This window comes from Carlito syrichta, unplaced genomic scaffold (assembly GCF_000164805.1).
Source record: "Carlito syrichta isolate Samal-C Ts95f unplaced genomic scaffold, Tarsius_syrichta-2.0.1 Scaffold315477, whole genome shotgun sequence".
Classification (NCBI taxonomy): domain Eukaryota; kingdom Metazoa; phylum Chordata; class Mammalia; order Primates; family Tarsiidae; genus Carlito; species Carlito syrichta.
Window position 1 is genome coordinate 96,503 of NW_007259573.1, and position 16,249 is coordinate 112,751.

A 16,249-nucleotide genomic window follows, 5' to 3' on the forward strand; every position below is an offset into this window, starting at 1 on the left:
GAACTACAGGTGCGCGCTACCACGCCTGGCTAATTTTTTGATTTATCATAGAGATGAGGTTTCGTCAAGTTGCCTAGGCGGGTCTCGAACCCATGGGCTCAGGCAGTCCACTCACCTCGGCTTCCCAAAGCGTGGGATTACAGGCTGACCCACCGAGCCCGGCTGGTTTTTGTATTTTTAATACTAATAATTTCAGGTAGATATCCCCATTTTTGTTAATAATCAGTTATATTTGCTGCCTCATTTCTTTACATTTCTTACCCAAATTGCCTTCTTTGTGCCTTCCTTCCCCCCACCCCCTCCCTCTCCTCTCCCCCCTTTGCATTCGCATGCACATTCTTTCTATAAACCTTAAGGAATAATTTTGACTAACTCCAAAGTTTCCTAATTTTTTACATTCTAAACTCCCTAAAAACCAGTGGTTTCACCTAATTTCTTTCTCTTTTTTTTTTGAGTTGGAGTCTCACTCCGTCACCCAGACTGGAGTTCAGTGGCCGCTCCCAGCCATCACAGCCTTGACCTGCTGGGCTCCAGCGATCCTTCCGCCTCAGCCTTCCGAGTAGCCGGAATTACAGGCGTGCACGACCACGCCCGGCTGATTTTTTGATTTATTGTAGAGATGAGGTCTCGCTGCCCAGGTGGGTCTCGAACCCACAGGCTCAGGCAATCCACTCACCTCAGCCTCCCAAAGCGCGGGATTATAGGCTGAGCCACCGAGCCCGGCCACCTAGTTTCTTATTTAGAAGATTGATATTGGAAACAAACTTTCTTATTCTTGACACCTTTTGTCTTATGACTTTATAGACTATTATAACTGAAGTCTTCTTTCATGCCTTGATTTAATGGTCATGCCTCCTCCCTCAGTCATAGCCTTGTTTTTTGCTGCTCTCTGCAATTGGAGCAGACACATTATCTGCTGCCTGAATTTGGTATAAATATATCATATTCCACCTGTCTTCCCTTACGTCCTCATTTTCCACGTCTATCTTTGCTGCAGCCAAGTGAGCCTACTTAACTGTCCCCATTCCTGTGTCCATCTCCTGGTCCAATTTTCCACGTTCACTTTAGGATGCTTTTATATATATATAGTGTGTGTGTGTGTGATACAATATCAAGATTTCAGGAGAAATTGAAAGACAGATTATCTCTGCCATCAAGAAGCTTTTTAGGGGATAGCAGTCATAACAATAAAAATACTTTAAGTAGCTTTAAAATAGAGAGAGAGAGACCAACCTGACCAGCATAGTGAGACCCATCTCTATTTTCAAAAATAAAAAAGAAGTTTTTAGTTTACTATTAGAAGCCAGGATAGACCAGGCCGGGCAGGGTGACTCAGGCCCGTAATCCCAGCACTTTGGGAGGTCAAGGTTGAAAGGATTGCCTGAGCTCAGGGGTTTGAGACCAGCCTGGTCAACTTGGTGAGACCTCGTCTCTACAATAAATTTTTTTAAAAAGTAAGCCAAGTGTGGTGGTGCACACCTGTAGTTCCAGTTACTTGAAAGGGTGAGGCAGAAGGATCACGTGAGCCCGGCAGGTGGAGGCTGCGGTGGCCATGAGTGTGCCACTACACTCCAGCCTGGGCAACAGAGTGAGACACCAAATCAAAAAAAAAAAAAGAAGCCAGGATACTATTTTTGGAAATTATTAGGAAAACTGTTAGGAAAAACTAAAATATAATAGTTAAAAATAAAGTTTGTCATAGTAATCATAAAGATGGAAAAGGACAATAATACTGTAAAGCTAGAATCTGATGATTGCTATAGCTGAAAAAAAATTTCCTGGCTCATCTGTTAAAGTAAAAAAAAGAAACATGATGCTCAGCACACTTCCCATTGTCTGATAAAGGAAGCATATCACTTTTTCAGGAGAGACAAACCATTTACCTGGCATTAAATTCTAAAGGGATTTGTTGCATATGTCCTTATGTAGTGGCACTGAGTAACATAATAGACAGTGTATTTAGTAGTTCTGCATAAAATGTAATCACCTTCATGTGATTTTGTTTATTTATTTTAATTTAACTTAGTTTTTTAGTAGAGATAGGGTCTCATGTTGCCCAGGCTGGTCTCTAACTCTGGGCCTCAAACAATCCTGCTTCCTTAATCTCCCAAAGTGCTGAGATTACAGGAGTGAGCCACCGTGCCTAGACTGAATTTCTTATATATACAATCACTGAAAACTAAAACTAAAGCCGGGCTTGGTGGCTAAGCCTGTAATCCCGCGCCTTTGGGAGGCTGAGGTGAGTGGATTGCCTGAGCCCGCGGGTTCGAGACCCGCCTGGGCAGCAAGACCTCATCTCTACAATAAATCAAAAAATCAGCCGGGCGTGGTAGCGCATGCCTGTAATTCCGGCTACTCGGAAGACTGAGGTGGAAGGATTGACAGAGCCCAGCCGGTGAGGCTGCGGTGGCTGGGAGCGGCCACTGCACTCCAGTCTGGGCGACAGAGTGAGACTCCAACTCAAAAAAAAAAAAACAAAAAACTAAAGCTAAAGTCTTTCTATCAATAAAATGTTTTCTTTTTGAATCTAAGTTAATATATCCAGTGGTTTTCTGGTATTTCAAATAGGTTCTAGAAACAGGATCTAGACAACCTAAAAGGCTGACTAGTCAAGTTTTTAGAAAGTGAGAGGGCAACCGGGCGTGGTGGCTTACATCTATAATCCCAGCACTTTGGGAGGCAGAGGTGAGAGAATTGCCTGAGTACAGTGGTTAAGACCAGCCTGAGCAATTTGGCGAGACCTCGTCTCTACAACAAATTAAAAAAATTTAGCGTACTGGCACACGCCTGTGGTTCCAGCTACTTGGAAGGCTGAGGTGGAAAGATTACCTGAGCTTGGCAGGTCGAGGCTGCAGTGGCCATGAGTGTACCACTGCATTCCAACCTGGATTATAGAGTGAAGACTCTGACTCGCCCCGCAAAAAAGCGAGAGCAGATGTTTTATTAGTTACCAGTTATTTTATCTGTAGAGATGAGTGGAATAACAATGTATGACTTAGCCGGTTGGTAAGTATCTTAAATTCCGCATATTTTATATTCTGTGTCAGTTATTGATGCAAAACTTACATGTTTTGAATATTGAGAATTTGGGTGAGAAAGCTTTTTTTGTTTGAAAATAAAATGTTAACTTGCATTCTCACCCAGATAAAGGGCCAACTCATCTCCATAGGCCTGAGTTGTGGGAGAGGAGGATTTTTGTCAAGGGGAAAATTCAGATTTGCTCAAATGCCTGAGCAAGTGCTTTATTGAAATCTTAGACTTCTGTGTTAGAAACATTTTTTTTTTTAATGGGAGTCTTACTCCGTCACCCAGGCTAGAGTGCAGTGGCACGCTGATGGCCACCCTGGCGTCAACCCGCTGGTTCAGGCGATCCTTCCACCTCAGCCTTCCAAGTAGCTGGAACTACAGGCGCACACTACCATGTCTGGCTAATTTTTTATCTGTTGTAGAAACAAGTTCTCTAACCCTCAGGCTAAGGCAATCGCTCACCTCAGCCTCCCAAAGTGCTGGGATTACAGGCTTAGTCACTGAGCCTGGCTAGAAACATTTTTAATCTTTATAATTTTGAGAAGGCCTTTCAATTGGCTCAGCCATAGTAGATTCAGAATTTGACTTGAATTTTGAGAACTTGCCTCATAATGGGTTTGTCACTTAGGATTCCTGAACTGTCTCCTAAACCTCTAGGCTTTGGTCTTTGGGATTTCCTTTTGAAATCTAAGTTATCATCTCTAGCACTGTGATTAGACTCTATCCTTTGCCTATTATTTCCTCAGTTTTCAACCTCTATTTAATCTGACACTGTTGTTATTTGTGCCCCACAATGAATATAAAATGCTTCAAGAAATAATTGAGCCTCTTCCTATTCCTATTCTGTTATTGATGTATTTGAGCTGTGTCAATGAATCTGTCTGTTGATAAATAGCTGCGTATATGACTGTTTTCTAGATACATGACTGTTATAACCCATTAAATTCAACAGCAACAGTATTTAACATCTCAGAATTCTGTGGTGATAATTTTTGTACACTAGTACTTTAAAAATTTTTCCATCTTGGCAAGATAATTTTTAAATTCTTGATGTAGTCATTTATATTTTTCTACCTCTTAGTAGAAAAGAGGTTTGTCTAGTTTCTAAATTTAAAATTGAGCTTATATAGTTTAATACCAAATTGGTATATCCAGAGCTTCAAATATAAGTACTCCAAATTTTTTAATAAATAGAACTAACTAGTAAAAAAAGTTAAAAAGATGGTAATGTTGTAACATTTTTAGATTGCAGTAAAAGATAAAATGTTAATTATCATATTTCTATTTATTTTAATATTATAATAGTTTTGTTTGTAGCAAGCATTTTTTTTTTTTTTTTGAGTGAGAGTCTCACTTTGTTGACCAGGTTGGAATGTAGTGGTATGCTCGCGGCCACCACAGCCTTGACATGTGGGTCTCAGGCAATGCTTCCACCTCAGCCTTCCAAGTGCCTAGAACTACAGGCGCCCGCTACCATACCTGGCTTATTTTTTGATTTATTGTAGAGATAAGGTCTCACCAAGTTGCCCAGGCTGGTCTTGAACCCCTGAGCTCAGGCAGTCCTCTCACCCCGCCCTCCCAAAGTAATGGGATTATAGGCTTGAATTACCACACCCAGCCTTGTAGTAAGCATTTTAAAGATCACACTTTGACTTTTATGGTATTGAGGTCTCTGATTCTTAGTATTCATTCTAAAGATTAAAATGGATGTTATTTAAAGACGTTACAAAGGAAGCTGTCATGGGATATACAAAAAAATCTGACAAATTGGATTGAGCTATATAACTTAATTTAAATGGGATTCATAGGGTGTGCTCTTAGGTTTTAGATCCTAAGAAACAAACCTGATCTCATTGATTTGAGCATTTCTTTCTTTTCTGCCTGCTTCTAGGGTTACAGCTGAAGTAAAGCACAACACCACCAACACTGTGGTATGCCGAGTGCAAGGGGAATGGAATAGTGTTCTAGAGTTTACTTACAGCAATGGAGAGACAAAGTATGTGGACTTGACTAAATTGGCAGTGACGAGGAAAAGAGTAAGACCTCTGGAGAAGCAGGACCCATTTGAATCCAGGTGTGTCATCCTTGCATCCATCCTGGAAAGAGTCTGAAGCTCTGGATCTCATCTAAACCTTTTCACTAACTTGTGACCTTGGGCAAGTCACTTAACCAGTTTGCATCAGCTTCCTTATCTGTAAATTGAAAGCTTGCTCAGATTGGATGCTCTTAAACCCTCTACTAGCTATGAGAGTATGTGATACACCCTTATATTTTAGTAAAAATCAGACATTGTAAACTGAACAAAAATGTTAAAAACGTTTAACAAAATATTACTATCCTTATCATAAAAGCTCTCACAAATTAATAACAATAAAACAGGCACCTCAGTAGAAAAATGAAGAAAGCCACCACACCCAGCGACAAGTTAGTTTTAAAATAATACCTCTTTGGGGAAAAAGTGTGAGCAAATTGGCATTTTCATGCTACTGGTTAGAAGTTAAATCCAGTAGGACCTTCCTAGACAGCATTTGACAGGATGTGACATAGGTCTTTAAATGTAAATAAAGTGATTCTATTCTTGGTACAGTCTCCAAAATGTGTTGACCATGGGATCTGGAATAGGAAAGAGACTTACTTTTTATAAAATGCCCCTTTGCTCTGTTTGAGTTTTATATCATGTGGAATTGTTACTGTATCAATTTTAAGAAGAAAAGAAAATACAACAAACCAGTAAACATCTTAAATTAAGATCACATGGGCAGGGCACAGTGGCTCACACCTGTAATCCCAGCACTTTGGGAGGCTGAGGCGAGATGATTGCCTGAGTCCAGGGATTGGAGACCAGCCTGAACAACATGGCGAGACTTCGTCTCTACAATAAATAAAAAAATTAGCTGGTCATGGTGGCATGCACCTGTAGTTCCAGCTACTTGGAAGGCTGAGACTGAAGAATCACCTGAGCACAGCAGGTTGAGGCTTCGGTGGCTGTGAGCGTGCCACTGCACTCCAGCCTGGGCGATAGATAGTGAGACTCTGACTCAAAAAAAAAAAAAAAAAGGTCACCTAAATAGAACCAAATAATTTATAAGTAGATACGTAAAAGGACTAAATACCCACCAGTAAAACATTTAGTTTGGGGGGGAAAAAAATAACAATAATGGTGATTTTTTAAAAAAAATTCTACCTGGGCTTGGTGGTTCAACCTGTATTCCCGCGCCTTGGGAGGCTGAGGCGAGTGAATTGCCTGAGCCTGTGGGTTCGAGACCCGCCTGGGCAACTTGGTGAGACCTCATCTCTACAGTAAATCAAAAAATTAGCCGGGTGTGGTAGCGTGCTCCTGTAGTTCCAGCTACTTGGAAGGCTGAGGTGGAAGGATTGCCAGAGCCCAGGAGGTCGAAGCTGCGGTGGCTGGGAGTGGCAGTGAGAATCCAACTCAAAAAAAAAAAATTCTTTGCGGGATTTATCCTATGGAGAGGTTCTCAAAGTTTGCTTTGCAGACCCCTGGTCCTTTTCAAAGAGTCTGGGAGTTCAGAAATTTTTCATAATACTGAGATGTGATTTGCCTTTTTTCTCTCCATTGACAATTACATTAATGATACAAAAGCACTGGTGGGCCTTAGTACTAACCCAGACAGTGGCACCAAACTGTATAAGTAGTCATCATATTTTTCACTGCTCTGTACTCACTTTTTTAAAATGCCAGTTTCTCTTAAAATGTTCTTGAAAAAAGCAGTACAATTATTAGTTTTATTACATTGAATAAATATTGAATACACGTCTTTTTAGTATTCTGTATGACAGATAGGTAGCATGCATAAAGCACTTGTGCTAGATCCTGAAGAAGTATGATGGTTATAGAAGTATAGTTGTGTAGTCATTTGACAAGTTCACAATTGTTTGATTAGTTCACAAGTGAAACTAATCATTCTTTTTATGAAATACCGTGTTTACTTAAAAGAATAATTAGCAAACTATGGGTATTCTGGTTTCCATATTGGGCAGACTTTTTTTTGTAAATAAAAGATGTGGATGTGATAGTTCAAGGAAAACAATTGACAGTATTTGTTACTACTAATAAAATTTTAGCTTAAAGGTAAAATTAGGGTTTTGGAAAATTTGTATCTGCTACCATTAACTTGAAAGCTTTCGTGTACAGTTTTCTGATGAAATTGATAGTAATATTAGTGAGTGTGATTTAAAAACATCTTTTATAGTGAAATATGTCAATATCTGGAAGATTTGCATAACTCAGTGAATCAGTATTTTTCAAATGACTAATGCATGATATTACAGAATCATGCATTGGATAAATTCAGGATGCAAGTTAGACCAACGGATTTCCATGTGAATTAATTGAAAAAGTAATTGACATTCCACATCGCAGCTAACCTTTTAAAGGCTACCTCTTGTAAAGTTTTAATACAGTATGAAATAATTATTTGAAACATCTGTTAAAATATTCTTCCCTTTTACCCCACAATTTTATAATTAAAAATACGTTTAATAAAAAAATATATATATATATTCTTCCCTTTTCTAACTATACTGGTGAGAGACCAGATTTTCTTTATTTACTTTAACTGAAACAATATCTTACGGATTGAATGTAGAAGTAGATAAAGAAATGCTGCTGGATTTTATTTGATAAAAAGTTGTTAGGGATTTTTTTTTTTTTTGTCTTTATTCATGGAGGATATTGGTTTGTAGTTTTCTTTGGGAGAAAGGTTTAACTACATATTTAATTTATAGGGTTAGACCAGGCTCAGTGGCTCAGCCTGTAATCCCATCACTTTGGGAGGCCAATGTGAGTGGATTGCCTGAGCCCATGGGTTCGAGACCAGCCCCGGCAACTTAGTGAGACCTCATCTCTACAGTAAACAAAAAATTAGCCAGACGTGGTAGTATATACCTGTAGTTCTGACTACTTGGAAGGCTAAAGTGGAAGGATTGCCAGAGCCCAGCAGGTCCACGGCTGGGGTGACCACAAGCGTGCCACTGCACTCCAGCCTGGGCGACGGAGTGAGATGCCAACTCAAAAAAAAAATTTACATATGTATATATTAAGGTTATCAATTTCTTTTTGTGAGAGCTTTGGTAGTTTGTGTCTCTCATTGATTCATTTCATTAGTCCAGTTTATTGGCATATAGTTTATAATATTCCTTTATTATTCTTTTGATCTGTGTAGTAACTGTAGAGATGTCCCCACACTTATTCCTTATATTGGCAATATATTTTTTCTAATTAGTATGATTAAAGGTTTATTAATTTACTCAAAGAGCTAGATATTTGTTTCATTGATTTTTGTCGTATAGTTTCTTAAAATGGGAGCTTAGGTCAAGGATCAGCAAACTTTTTCTGTAAAAGGCCAGGGAATAAATATTTTAAGCTTAGTGGCCCAGGTGGTCTCTGCCACAAATACTCAACTCTGCCTTTGTAGCTTGAAAGCAGCCATAGACAGTAAGTCAATGGTTGGACATTGTTATGTTGCAGTAAAAATTTGTTTACGAAAATGAGCAGTGGGTCGTATTCTGACCCTTGATTTAGTTAATCATTTTTCTTTTTTCCTAAATATTTAATGCTATAAATTTCCCTCTGAGGACTGTTTTACTTTTGTTTTTGACTCATGAAGTTAATATTTGGGATTTTCCAGCTATCTTTGCATTATTCATTCTAATTTAATATCATTTTGATCAAGTAATGTATTTTGTATTTTTTTAATTCCTAAATTTACTTAGATTTATTTTATGACCTTTGACTATGTTCTATTTTGGTAAATGTTTCATGTGCACTTGACAAGAATGTGTATTGTTGATGTTAGGTGTGTCCTATAAATGTCAATCAGGTCAAGTGAGTTGACGGTATTTTTCTTTTTCTTTTTTTTTTTTCTTGAGTTGGAGTCTTACTTCTTCTCCCAGGCTGAAGTGCAGTGGCACGCTCATGGCCACCCCAGCGTCTACCTGCTGGGCTCCAGCAATCCTTCTGCCTCAGCCTTCCAACTAGCCAGAACTACAGATGTGTGCTACCATACCCAGCTATTTTTTATTTTATTGTTGAGACAAGGTCTCATCTAGTTGCCCGGGCTGGTCTCGAACCCTCAGGCTCAGGCAGTTCACTTACCTTGGCCTCCCAAAGTGCTAGAATTACAGACTGAACCACCGAGCTTGGCCAACAGTATTTTTCTAGTCCTCTGTATCCTTAATAGTTTTCTGTGTATATATTCTGTCAGTTGAATTCCATTATTGAGATTATTTATTTAACACTACCAGTTTTAATGGAGTATTTCACCTTGTAGTTCTATAAGTTGTTACTTTATTATATTAGAATCTCTGTTATTAGGGGCATACACCCTTGATCGTTATGAAATGCTTCTCTTTATCCCTGGTAGTTGTCCTTGTTTGAATTCTATTTGGATGTTAAAATTGCTACTTAAAAAGAAAACAGCCTGGATAGCTTGGCAAGACCTCATCTCTACAATAAATAAAAAAATTAGCCGGGCTTGGTGGCACGTGCCTGTGACTCCAGCTACTTGGAAGACTGAGGCAGGATTACCTGAGCCCAATAGGTCGAGGCTGCGGTGGCCGTGAGTGTGCCACTGCTCTCCAGCCTAGGCAACTGAGTGAGACTCCAACTCAAAAAAAAAAAAGAAAACTTTACCAAGACATATATATATATGTTTATACACACACACCCACACACATATATAATTCACCTATTTCAAATGTCCACTTCAAATATTTTTAGTAACTTTCCTGAGTGGTGCAGTCATTACATCAGCTTTAGAATCTTTTCATCCTACCATAAGATCCCTCATGTCTATTTACAGTAAATCCTTATTGCCACCCCAACCCAGGGAACTATTAATCTACTTTCTGTCTGTATACATTTGCTTTTTCTGGACATTTTACATAACTTGAGTAAAATAATTTGTGATCTCTTATGCCTGACTTCCTTCCTTAGCATGTTTTTGAGGTTCGTCCATGAAGTAGCATGTATCAGTTGTTCATTCCTTTTTATTCCTGAATGGTATTTCATCATGTAGATATATCACATTTTGCCATTCACCAGTTGATGGACATTTTCAGTTTGGGGCTATGATGAATAATACTCCTGTGAGCATTGTTCGGTAAATCTTTGTGTGAACATGTTTTCATTTTCCTTGGATAAATACTTAGGAGTGCAATTGCTGAGTTGTGTGATAGTTTTATGTTTAACTTTTTGAAAAGCTGCCAAACTATTTTCCACAATGGCTGCACCATTTTACATTCCTACCAGCAATATAGTGTTTCAGTTTCTCCACATACTCAACATTTGCTATTTTCTCTCTCATTTATTATTCCTATTCTAGTTGGTGTGAAATAATGTCTCATTGTGGATTTAATTTACATTTCCCTAATATCAATTAGTGTGGAGCATGTTTTCATGTGCTTATTAGCCATTTGTCTATCTTCTTTGATAAAATGTGTTTTTATATTTTTTTACCCATTATTTGATTGAATTGCTTGTCTTTTGGGCTTGTTGGAGTTCTTTGTAAATTTCAGACAAAAATCCTTTATTTGATATTTGTTTTGCAAATATTTTCTCCTAGTCTGTTGCCAGACTTTTCGTGGGGTTTGTTTTTGTTTTTTGGGTTTTGTTTTGTTTTTTTGAGTCAGAGTCTCACTCTGTCACCTAGTCTGAAGTATAGTGGCACACTTATGGCTACCACAGCCTCAACCTGCTGGGCTCAAGCAATCCTTCCACCTCAGCCTCCTTAGTAGTTGGAACTACAGGCATGCACCACCACACCCAGGTAACTTTTTGATTTATTGGAGAGACGAGGTCTTGCCAAGTTGCCCAGGCTGGTCTCGAACTCCCAGGCTCAGGCTTTTCTCTTGCCTCTGCCTCTCAGTGTGCTGGAATTACAGATATAAGCCACTGCACCCATCCTCACTTTTCATTTTCTTAATGGTGTTTTTTGCAATATAAATGTTTTTAACTTTTGGTGACTGGGCTGAGTAATGTTTTATTTTATGGTTTGTGGTCTTGGTGTTGTATCTAAGAAATCTTTGTTTAACCCAAAGTCTCAAAGATTTTCTCCTGTATCTCCTGCTGAAAAATTTGATTGTTTTAGCTCTTGCATTTAAGTTTATGATTCATTTTGAGTTCACTTCTGTATGTGACATGAGGCCTAAGTTCATCTTTTTTTGCAGGTATATATCCAGTTGCCTCCACACCATTTGTGCAGCAAACTCTTCTTTCTCTAAAGAAGTGTCTTGGCAGTTTCCTTTTGCTTGAGACTTGTTAAGCTCCTCCTGCTGTACTGTGGCCTATCAAACCCCCTCATATCCGCTTCCTTCTCTCAAGGATCACTGTCCTTGCACTTCCTTTTCCTCAATATCTGGACACCATTACTTTACCATATTTTGCCTGGTTTCCTAGTTGCTTGAGGCAGGAGAATAAACCGGGTCCCTGTTATTTAATCATGTCTAAAAGCACAGGTGATCCTGCTTACTTTTCAGCTTTTGAGAAATTTACTTCTCTTTTTATTTGTTAATTCCTAAGTTTTCTAATAAAAATCTTGCTTTTGTAACTTGGAACAAAAATCATTTAAAAGAAGTAGAAGCAGCATCCTATACATAAACATTGGCAGCATAGTATTAGTGTTCTTGTAATCATAGACATAAAATTATAGATCTGATTAGGAAATGTAATTTTTTAAAAGTACTGTAATTTTGAAGGTATCATTGTATTATCTTATGTTAATATAAAATGTGCGGTTTTCGGATTTTAGGCGATTGTGGAAAGATGTGACAGACTCTCTGAGGGAATCCGAAATTGACAAGGCCACAGAGCATAAACGTGCCCTGGAAGAGCGTCAGAGGACTGAAGAAAGGCATCGCACTGAAACTGGCACACCCTGGAAAACTAAATATTTTATTAAAGAGGTATGTCATACATGTGTTCGGGATAAAACTCATTATCTCCTTAGTGGGAACTTTGGCTTTCTAGGCTCTGTTGAATTGCTATCACCTACACATCTTTATTTTTAAAAGTAGTCCAGCTATTTATAAATACCAACTATGTTTATGGATATGAATAGTAACAATATTTTTTTTATATCTCCATACTTTTTATATGAAAAATTAATATTTATAATTACTATTCAAAATTATATTCTGAGGGGAGACGAGAGGAGTGAGAAAACAAATGAAATTTTAAAAAATTTATACTATAAGAAAGGGATTGGCAGTAGTAGGAAACTGATGGTGGAGGGTATAGATTACCTGCATAATGAACATTTGTATACTTAACCCTGAGTTGTACTCTATATCTTCAAAATTAAAAATTAAAGGCCATTGTTTTTGTTAAACACTAGCTAGGCCATGTGTTCATTGGGCTATGACTGCTGTGTTTTCCTAAGCTTTGCCCCCCCTCCCCCACCTTGGGGAGGTGAATCTCCTCTCTCTCCCTTAGTTTCTAAATAAACTATATTTTCCAATCTAAAATATATATATATATATTTAAGGCCACGTATACTGGCTCACGCCAGTAATCCCAGCACTTTGAGAGGCTAAGACAGGTGGATTGCTTGAGCCCTGGAGTTCAAGAGCAGCCTGGGCAAAATAGAGACCTTGTCTCTACGAAAAAATTTAAAAAGTAGCCTGGTGTGGTGGTGTGTACCTGTAGCCCCAGCAACTTGAGAGATGAGGTAGATAACCTGTGTTGAGGACTAGCTTAGGCAACATAGCAAGATCCTGTCTCTAAAAATGAAAGTAAACCGGTGGCTCATGCCTATAATCCCAGCACTTTGGGAGACCAAGGTAAGAGGATTGCCTGAGCCTATGGGTTCGACCCCAGCCTGAGCAACTTGGCAAGAACTCATCTCTACAATAAATGAAGAAAAATTAGCCGGGCATTGTAGTGCATGCCTGTAGTTCCAGCTACTTGGAAGACTGAGGCGGAGGGATCATCTGAGCCCAGCAGGTCGACGCTGCGGTGGCCGTGAGCATGGCACTGCACTTCACACTGGGCAACAGAGTGAGACTCCAACTCAAAATAAATTAATTAATTAAATAAAATAAAAAATTAGAGCCGAGCTCGGTGGCTCAGCCTGTAATCCCGTGCCTTGGGAGGCTGAGGTAAGTGGATTGCCTGAGCCCACGGGTTCGAGACCCGCCTGGGCAACTTAGCGAGACCTCATCTTACAATAAATCAAAAAATTAGCCAGGCGTGATACTGCGCGCCTGTAGTTTCAGCTACTTGGAAGGCTGAGGCGGAAGGATCGCCGGAGCCCAAGCAGGTCGAGGCTGCGGTGGCCGGGAGCAGCCACTGCACTCCAGTCTGGGCAACAGAGTGAGACTCCAACTCAAAAAATAAATTAATTAATTAATTAATAATAATAAAATAAAATAAAAAATAAAGTTTTGAACCAATTTGTCTGTTGCGATGTAAACAGTTTTCTAAATGTGGGCATGGCATAGTGATATAGCAGATGGATTATAGCAGGGTGTCCAACAATTTGACTTCCCTGGACCGCATCTAGTAAAAAGGAATTGTTTCGGGTTACATTTAAATTATATAATATAGAGAATATACATAATAAGACTTTTTCATAAAGCTTAGAAAAATGAGAGCAATATATAACTAACGGAAAATTTGACTGTTTTTGTAAAACTAATCTGTCAGTGTTAAGTTAGATGGAAGTGGTGGCGATTCTTAGTGAGCACTCAGGGTGCTCTTCAGACTCAGGGTGCGCAGCAGAAATGTTTGTTCAAATTTTGTTCTACATGTGCTTCATCATTGAAAGCAACTGCTCACAAATGTATGTGCTGCCAAAAAGCAATGTCATGAATAAGGCATGACTGTGAACTGCAAAAATGGAACTATGCATGGGTTCACAAAGAAAATAAGTGCTAAAAAACACATGATATTAAAAGATTTTGGCCTGGCATGGTGGCTCACACCTATAATCCCAGCACTTTGGGAGGCCGAGGTCAGAGGATTGCCTGAGCAACTAGGTAAGACCGCATCTCTACAATAAATCAAAAAATTAGCCAGGTATTGTGGTGCACGCCTGTAGTCCCAGCCACTTGGAAGTCTGAGGTGGCAGGATCACCTGAGCCCAGTAAGTCGAGGCTGCAATGGCCCTGAGCGTGCCACTGTACTCCAACCTGGGCGACAGTGAGACTCCGACTCCAACAAAAAAAAAAAATTTTTTTTCTGGTGCTGCACTGCTAGCTTGTCTTGAGGCACAGGCATCCCAAGGGCCACTGGTTGAACATGTCTGTAGTAGAGTATGTCCTGTTATTAGCACCTAATGTTTGCTATTGTTAAAGAGGAATTATTCTGACATGAAGTCACTTTATTCACAACTGTTGGAACAGGGGAGAGAGATTGAACTCAATTCTCAACACAGCAGTAACAAGTAGGAATGTATAGCCCACAGGCAGGGTGAGGAAGTAGATGAAAAATTACTGAGAGGAATTTGGTTAGGTATTAAGGGTTAGGAGAGAGGACCTTGATTGGATATCAAGGTTGTAGAATTCACAATAAACGGATTTATCCATATTCTTTGCTAAAACTGGGCTCAGCAGGCCAAGGATAAGCCCTACACAAGACCATGGCTCCAACATGCCTGACTAATTTGATCAAGGAGAAAGTCCTTGTCACAATGAGCTAAATAGCAGCAACCTTCAATCATCTTTGGAACAAGGTAGAGTAAATAAATTTTTTAATTAATTAATTAATTAATTTCGAGTTGGAGTCTCATCTACATTTAATTCTTCTTTTTTTTGAGTCAGAGTCTCACTCTGTCACCCAGGATGGAGTACAGTGGCATGCTCACAGTCACCGCAGCCTCAACCTGTTGGTCTCAGGTGATCCTTCTGCCTTGGGCTTCCAAGTAACTGGAACTACAAGTGCATACCACCATGCCCAGCTAAATTTTTGATTTATTTTAGAGATGAGGTCTCACCAAGTTGCCCAGGCTGGTTTCAAACCCGTGGGCTCAGGCAATCCCCTCACCCCAGCCTCCCAAAGTGCTGGGATTATAGGCATGAGCCACTGCACCCTGCCTTTTTTTTAAATCAGGGTCTCACTCTGTCACCCAGACTGGAGGTCTGTGGCACAATCATGGCTTACTGTATCCTCAACCTCCTGGACACAGGCGATTCTTCGTCTTCAGACTTCTGAGTAGCTGGGACTATGGGTGGATGTCAAACACTGAGCTTCAGTCTTTTCTACCCTGACCCTAACTCTACCAAGTTCCCATCCTAATATACTGCTTTATACATTTGCTACAGCTCTTTTTTTTCTCACTGTACTCTTCTCCTGTTTTTAGTTCACTCCTTGACGCAAACTTTATCTACTTGCGGTATCCTATTTAAAGGAACCAGGGAAAACAAATGGAAAAAAAGCAAAAAGAGCATTTAGATGCTAGAGATGCCAGGATAAGCGTGGGGGGCGGGAGAACAGCTATTACCTTCACTGTTATTTATTTGTGTACCACCTGCTCCCATAACTCGTGAGTGAGGTTCAGTCTGTAGCATCTTGGCAAAATTGGCAGAATTACTACACATGATTTCTGCAAAATAAAATATTCGTGGGCTACAAACTAGGTGGCCTCACCTAATCCTTGTTAAGCCCATGGCATTGTTTGATGTCTCAGGCAAAGAGACTTTATTCATTCACAAAGATTTTTTATTTTAATATGAAAATATAATTCAATTTCAGTGAAGATGTTGCTTCTAGTTTTGGCCACTGATTTTGAAAGTGCTAGAGGAATGTTCTTTGTCTTTCTACTTGTTTCAGGGAGATGGCTGGGTTTATCACAAACCCCTTTGGAAAATAATTCCAGCGACACAACCAGCAGAGTGACACATGCTATCTAAGACTCAACCAGTGAGGCTCTTCTGTTTACCCTAAACCCTCTCAGAGTGGAGTCATTGCACTGAGTGATCTGCTTCTTACTGCGCAGACTGAAACTAGCTCATCATGAATGTACTACTAGGCACCATGGTACTGCAGCGAGACCAAAGTGTTGAAGAGACACGATGAACCTCTCACCAACTTGTTCATGTCATGTGAGCAATACCATCTTAAAACCTTGTACCCAAATTATTAGATGATTAATCTTTTATCTAGGTCCCACTCCTAAAGCTAAGTTTGAATCCCCTATTTTGTACAGGGACAGCAGATACATACAACAATGAGAACTCAGTGACTTTGGTTTCTTTATAGTGA

At 39.5% G+C, this 16,249-nt stretch overlaps 1 protein-coding gene across 2 annotated transcripts in view; it reads left to right on the forward strand.

Moving 5' to 3' along the window:
* The window catches only part of OSBPL11 (oxysterol binding protein like 11), a 99,376-nt gene extending 83,127 nt beyond the window's left edge, over positions 1-16,249 (forward strand). The window contains exons 11-13 of one of the 2 annotated variants that reach the window (XM_008072871.1): positions 4,919-5,101; positions 11,799-11,952; positions 15,818-16,249. In XM_008072871.1, coding sequence (XP_008071062.1) covers positions 4,919-5,101; positions 11,799-11,952; positions 15,818-15,883 — 403 coding nt within the window. In that variant the 3' untranslated portion in view covers positions 15,884-16,249. The remainder of the gene's footprint in view (positions 1-4,918; positions 5,102-11,798; positions 11,953-15,817) is intronic. The other variant, XM_021706366.1, reaches the window with a different exon arrangement.